At 48.5% G+C, this 6,903-nt stretch overlaps 1 protein-coding gene across 1 annotated transcript; it reads left to right on the top strand.

The window, feature by feature from the left end:
• The first annotated feature begins 3,374 nt into the window (after positions 1–3,374).
• LOC141512294 (class I histocompatibility antigen, Gogo-OKO alpha chain-like) lies at positions 3,375–6,387 on the top strand. Its single transcript, XM_074221096.1, has 8 exons — positions 3,375–3,521; positions 3,762–4,034; positions 4,144–4,419; positions 4,637–4,912; positions 5,022–5,129; positions 5,595–5,627; positions 5,849–5,944; positions 6,145–6,387. Exons 1-8 carry the CDS (start codon positions 3,458–3,460, stop codon positions 6,159–6,161), a joined length of 1,143 nt encoding a protein of 380 aa, XP_074077197.1. The 5' UTR covers positions 3,375–3,457; the 3' UTR covers positions 6,162–6,387.
• The last annotated feature ends 516 nt before the right edge of the window (positions 6,388–6,903 follow it).

Here is a 6,903-nt window from a genome sequence, read left to right as displayed (position 1 = left end):
CAAACTTGGAGACAATTTTTCTGCTTTTTGGAGGAAACCTAGCCCATCATAGCTGAAAGGGAACCCAAGAGACATTGCCTTGGCCAGACATAAGCCCTTTGACTCCTCATGTGGCCCCGTGTGCAGGCAAAACTGCAAATATCCATCTCATCCTCTTAGTATTGAGGCTTGACTCTGGGTGGGGTGTGGCAAAGGGCTAGGAGTTCACAATCCATTTTTTTTCCCATAATAAGCAATATTTCCACAGTCTATTTCCTTCACTGTTCCTAGAGGCCTGGGGATTGATTTCAGCCAATCAGTTAATAAATATTTCTTAGACACCTACTATGGATCAGGGATTATGTTAAATGCTGGAGATAGAAATACAAATAAAAATAATTTATTTCCTCAAACAGTTTATAATCTAATGATACCCAAAAGGAGGATAAATAGCAAAGGTAGAATGGAAGGAAGGGACAGAAAAATTACCCAGTGAGGGGGCAAGTTGGAAAGATCCAAATGCAGGGTATCTGGTGATCACTAGCGAGAAAATCAGACTGAGCCCCTTCTGTTAATAGAAGCCCTGGGACCTATGACCTTGCTCTCCAGTCAGAGGGGCTGACTGGGGACAGAGGGTATTGAAAAGGTAAGAGAACTGAGCCTGTTTCAGTCTTACTGGAGAATGAGATTTCCCAATGAAAAGTTTCTTGGGGAAGTAAGAACTTAAGGAGAAGTCCAATAGCAGTGTAGTTGAGGAAATGAGGAAAAGACACTATTGAGGTCTCTCCTGAAATAGAGGCTCTGGAGATCATGGCCCCACCCCAGTGAGACCAGAATCCCTTCAGTTTAGTGACCATGTAGTCCATGGGTTAGCACTCAAATAAGAAATGAAGCCCCCACTCCCCTAGTCTGCTCACCAAACTCTCTGTCCATGCTCTGGAGCAAAAGCTGGCATGATTAAAAAAATGTAGAACCTGCTGCTTTAGTCCCCTCCTGTACAAAGGATCAAGTGATTTTCTCTGCACTTGACATTTCAAGGTTCTGATAAAGACAGAAATTGGAGAACTTGCTATCAATATAGTAGCTAACCTTGAACCATGTTCATCCTCATTGAAGGCATTTGATAACATGGTTGCAAACATCATGCTATAAAATGTGGGAGCAAAGACACCTCCTTGTTTCACTCCACTGGGGACTGGGGAATCTTGAGAGCATTGTCCTCTATCCAGAACCAGGGCAAGCATGCAGTCATGAAATTGATAATACTGATGAACTAACTTCTCTGGACAACCAAATTTTTACATAATTTTCCACAAACCCTCATAACTGAAAGGCCTTGGTCAGGTCTACAAATGCTTATACAGACTGTTCTGTTCCAGGTCTTTTTTTTTCCTGCAGTTTTCAGGCAGCAAACACCATACTGCCTGTTCCTCAACCCTTTCTGAGGCCACATTAGCTCTCAGGAAGGTGATAATATTCCAGGTGAAGGATTAGCCTTTTGAGAAGGACTCTGGCAAGAACCTTACCAGTAATGTTTAAATGAGAAATACCCCTGTGGTTGTCACAGGACAATCTATTCCCTTTATCTTTATAGAAGTGGACAATGGAGGCATCCTTGAATTCTTGGGGATAACCACTTCAATGCCATATAATCTGGAAAATTTCAGTCAGTTTTTGGATGAACAATGGACCCCCTCCCCTACCTTATGGATCTCAGATGGAATAGAATCAGCACTTGAAAGAAATTGCTACTTGAAAGGAGGCTAATGGCATTCAAAACTTACTTTTTTCAGTTGGAAATTCAACTAAGGAATGATGGACTTCAACTTGAGTTAAATGGTCAATGACTTCTATATTGATTGAAGTTGTTAAGAACACTATGAGAGTGTTCAGGCCATCTCTCTAGGATCATGTCCCAATCATTAATCAATGTGGATCCCTAAGCACTGGGTAGTTGAGATGCATCATATATCTTTGCCCCATAAATAGCCTACAGGGCAGTCTTTCAAAGGGGATAGGTCCCTGTAAGTATGGGAAAATCTAAGAACTTGTCTATATTTCCCTAGAAAACGGGCATACCAGGGAGTTGTGCTATGGAGAGGAGGAGCACAATGGAAAATGACAAGGATTTTTTTTAGGAGAAATTTATTTAAGCTTTATTGAGATTTAAAAAGGAAAGATGGGACAAAACTCGAACTGAATAGTGTGATAGCAGAAAAAGTTAAGAAACTGGATTATTCAGCTCTATCATTGTCTTTCCACATAATGCTGACTTCATTGTGATTTGAAAGGTTAAGGTCTTTCACTAGAGTAGATTGCAATTTGGAATTGTCTCTAGACAAACATGGTGTTGTGGAAAGAGAACCGAACCTAGAATAATAGGATGTTGGTTCAATCTCCATTTTCCTACTTCCTATCTTTATGGTCTTGAAAAAAATCTTTTACCACTATTGGTCTTCAGTTTCCTCATCTGTAATATAAAGGGAATCATGTCTAAGATCCTTTCCAGGGATTAACTTTATGCTCTTCATAAAATTTAAAGTTTAATGGTTTCCTAGCTGAGATTATGAGAAAAGAATGAGCAAAAAATACTACTTCATGTGCCCAGATTCTTTGTTTCTGGGGAGAACAAAGGAATTGACATTTTATATTTTGGGAAATTCAGAATCACCCTTATGCTGAAATCCTCCTCTTTTCAATAATTTAGCTCTTTACTTTTATTTAGATTGAATTGTATATGACTATTTGTGACCCAATTTGGGGTTTTCTTTCCAAAGGAATTGGAGTGGTTTGCTGTTTCCTTCTCCGGCTGAGTTTTCAGATGAGGAAAATGAAGCAAACAGGGTGAAATGGTTTGCTGGGTGTCACCCAGCTAGCAAATATTTGAGATCTGGATTTGAATTCAGGTCCGAGTCCAAATTTCATTTATTCTTTATTCTCGTGTTTGTTTTCTACAAGACCTGGGGAGGTTTCAAGACGTGCTTGAGTCATTAAAATGGAGGTGACAAGACGCCTCTCCCCAAGCAGCCTGCAGATTTCTTGAGTCCTCAGACACCCCCATTTCGCGTGGGATTAGTTTTCTTTTTAATTCTAAGGAGGTTCACGGGTCCCACTGAGGAGGGCTGGAGATGGGAGCCCACAGAGGCGAGGGCAGGGCTGGCCAGGCCTTCTTTTCCTCTGGCCGTGGCTGAGCACAAGCGCTGCGGGTTCCAGGGTCCGAGGGAGGAGGCTCAGGGCTGCCTGAGCCCAGGCCGCGGCGACTGACGCTTCTCTGAAGCCGGGGATTTCCTGAGTCTTTTTCAGTTCTCTCCTAATCTGGCGGTCCTTTTGCCTGGTCACAGATGACGTCTTTGGGTCCTACCTTTGCTATTGGGCAGCACAGGCTCTGCGCAGCCAATCAGAAGTGAAGACGTCCTCTTTTTTTTTTTGTTTATAAACCCACTGTAACCAGCTTCAGTACTGACCAGCTCCCCGGGCCATGGGCAGCGCCCTGCTCTCTCTCCTTCTGTTGGGGACGCTGGTCCTGCCAGAGACCTGGGCAGGTGAGGAGAGAAAAGGAGCCTGGAGAGAGTTTGGGGGTTGGGGGGATGGGGAGGGGCGATGGGGGTTTGCCACAGAAAGCTCTTCCAGTTCCGTCCCCCCACCCTTGTTCTCCGCTGAATTCCAGGTGATGCCGGGAACCAGCCTGGGTGGGTTCCAGGTCCCGGAGCAACCCCCAGGCTTGATGGCAGACGTGGGGCCGCCGGGGTCCCCCCCTGAGCCCGGTTCCTCCTTCCCCCCAGTCTCAGGCTCTCACTCCTTAAAGTATTTCTCCACCGGCTGGGCTGGGCCCGAGGTTGGGAAGCCCAAGTTCATTGCTGTGGGCTACGTGGATGACCGTCAGATCCTGCGCTTCGACGGCGATGACAGCCCAGATCGGGTGGAGTGGATCAAGCAGGCGGTCCGGGCGCAGCCGGAGTTCTGGGACCAGGAGATGCGGATCCACCGGGGCCACGCACAGAACAGCCAAGTGTGCCTGGAAGCCCTGGGCGCTTTCTACAACCAGAGCCAGGGCGGTGCGTGATGGGACTGGACCGGCGTGAGGGAGGGCTCAGGAGGGGGCCGGTTCGAGCCCGGGTGGGCAGGGGACAGGTGTGCCATGCTGACCCGGTGGGCGCGGGGCAGGCACCCACACCTACCAGTACATCTCCGGCTGTGAGGTCTCCCCGGATGGCCGCTTCCAGCGAGGGTTTTACCAAACGGCGTACGACGGGGAGGACTACATCACTCTGGACACGGAGACTTGGACGTGGAGGCCGTGGGTGCACCGGGCGGAGAAGACCAAGAGCTACTGGGAGGCAACGAGGGAAGCGGAGAGACAAAAAGTCTACCTGGAGGAGGAGTGTGTGATGTGGCTGCAGAAGTACCTGAAGATGGGCCTGGGGGCGCTGACCAGGACAGGTACCTCTTGCCCCGGCCCCGTGGGTGCGGCACTCAAAGCCCTGAACATCCCTTCTCCGCTTCTCCCTAGCCCCAGCTCCGACCCTTGACCCACAGGCAGCTCTGGCACCTCGGGATCTGCATGCTGGGTGATTCCTCTCCGACCCTGCCTTTCTGTCCTTGTACCTCTGGAGGGGAGGAGGAAGGGCCTGGAAATGCCTCTGATTTTTGTCCCCAGATCCGCCCTCTGCCCGAGTGACCCGCCACACTACCCCTCATGGGGAGGGGACCCTGAGGTGCCGTGTCCAGGATTTTTACCCTGCGGAGATCTCTCTGACTTGGCTGAGGGATGGGGAGGAACTACTTCAAGACATCGAATTCATTGAGACTAGGCCCGGGGGAGATGGGACCTTCCAGAAATGGGCAGCTGTGAAGGTGCCCAGGGGCCAGGAAGGGAGATACATCTGCCGAATTCAACATGAGGGTCTGGCTGAGCCCCTCACCCTGAAATGGGGTAATGGCAATAAGGAGGCATGTGTAGTGAGTGGAGGGAGCTGAAGGGGTTAATGAAATTCAGGCCAGAGAAGTGTAAGGGCTTTTTTCCCTTCTTTTTTTCATTTTAGAGCACCCATCTTCCTCCACTGGGATTGCTGTGAGGGTCCTTGCTGGGGTCCTCCTCCTGCTCACTGCCATCATTCCTGGAGCTGTGATTTGGAGGAAAAAGAATTCAGGTGGGCCTGACTAGATGGCCCCTGACCTGGAAGGACCTTCTGGCCCCAAGTCCTCCATCTCCCCATTTTAGGGACTGATAGGCCCTAAGACTAGAAGAACAGATTCAGGAATAGTCAACCTTTCTTGGAGAGTTGCCCTGCAAGCCTAACAAACTGACTGAGGGGGCGGCTTCAGACTCAAATCAGAAATGAATATGGGGATTTCTGCCAGAGTTGTTGAGTGACCCCAGCAGGCGGTGTCAACCAGACTTGGAAACCAGTGGATGTAGGACCAGAGTGTGGGAAGGGCCACTTGTGGCTCCCTTTATCTTTTTTTGCCTTGGATCTAGATGCTGGTCTGGAGGCTGCTGGGAGAGCAGTCTCAGTTGTCATTTGTTGGGTCCCCAGCATATATCAGTGACTTCTGGGACTTGATTTGGTCTCCTCTCCTGGATTCTTCACTGGAAGTTATTTTTTCTTTTCCAGGTGGAACAGGAGGGGCCTATGATCTCGCTTCAAGTAAGTGAAGGGTTGACATGGAGAGCAGACAGGGCCAAGCAATAGTATCTTTGGGACATGAGAAAGGAGAAGGTAGAGAAGAGGCTGCCCCCAGGAGCCCTTCCTTGGAGTTCTCTTTCTATCCTCTGGTTCTGAAGGAAAGCATTTCCCTGACTGGAGTGTATTCCTCCTTTGTCTCCAGGCAATGACAATACACAAGAAATTGGTTATCTCTCTTTCAGCCACAGGTGAGACCCTGAGGGTCCTGGAACAAGAGGGAGGTGCTGTTAAGCACAGAGGACAATCTATGAGTGCTTGGGAAGAGGATCTGATGGGTGGTGAGTCTGGCCCTGCAGCATGACATAATTGTATGATATGGACCTGGGAAAGAAAGTGAGTTTCCAGTTCCTGCTTTGCTCCTGATGACCTCCAGCTCCTCTTGCCAGCCTTGGCCCTTATGATCTTCACTGTACTCCACTGGTCACACCTCACCCCATATCTGAGGCTACCCTCTTCTTTCTTTCTGTTTGCTTTACAGAGAGACACCAGCAGTAAGGAAGGGCCAGAGAGGTTTGGAGATGCTCCCCTCTTCATATTGGATGTTGCACTGATTTCTGGGATCCTTTTCTCTGGCTGCAGAAACCTTCTGAATGAATTCTTTATCTTGAAACTTCAGCTTTTCTCCACAATCTCAGTTGGGTCTTACATTTGGGTGGGGGATTGTGGGATGGGATGACAATGTGGAGATGTTATGACCAAATGAAGGGGAAAATAAATAAGTTTGAAGACTTCTTAGAATTCTTTTATTTGTTTTGCTAAGTCTGGGATTCTGGGTGAAGAGAAAGGGGGGGCTGGAACCCAGAGGGGAGGGAGCCTGGGGGCAATCCATTGTGCTGTGCATGGGGAGGGGGCAGATGTTTGTCTTTGATCTGTACCTCAGGGGGGTACTTGTGGACTTGGTGTATTCTGACTTATTCCAGGGCTTCAGACAGAGCCCAGGTCTCCTCCTCCTGGAATAGCATGATGCCCACAGGCTGAGTGGTCCCCAGGTCCACTCTCAGCCCCCACTCTCAATTGAGATTTTCTGAGAATTTCAATTCTTTGTTGTCATTTCCCTCTTCCTTTGTGTGTGTGTGTGTATGCATGTCCCTGTTTTTCTTTCATTGCAAGAACCTCCCTAAGGGCTTCTGTGGCCTCTGCTCAGGGCTCTGTCCAGGACCAGGGTCTCTAACTCGGGTACTGCTTTGTCCCCTTTTAAACTAAACCTGGGTGTGGGGGCTTTTCTTCCCCTCTGAAA

Source organism: Macrotis lagotis, chromosome 2 (assembly GCF_037893015.1).
Source record: "Macrotis lagotis isolate mMagLag1 chromosome 2, bilby.v1.9.chrom.fasta, whole genome shotgun sequence".
NCBI classification, from domain to species: domain Eukaryota; kingdom Metazoa; phylum Chordata; class Mammalia; order Peramelemorphia; family Peramelidae; genus Macrotis; species Macrotis lagotis.
Note: the sequence above shows the minus strand (reverse complement) of the source record. Positions and strands in the feature narration are given on the sequence as shown.

Bases quoted from the DNA above. Each gene is read 5' to 3' on its own strand.
- LOC141512294 (XM_074221096.1), top strand. From the start codon at position 3,458: ATGGGCAGCGCCCTGCTCTCTCTCCTTCTGTTGGGGACGCTGGTCCTG. The intron at 4,035-4,143 runs GTGCGTGATGGG...GGCGCGGGGCAG, and splicing joins CTACAACCAGAGCCAGGGCG to GCACCCACACCTACCAGTAC. The intron at 4,913-5,021 runs GTAATGGCAATA...TTTTCATTTTAG, and splicing joins GCCCCTCACCCTGAAATGGG to AGCACCCATCTTCCTCCACT.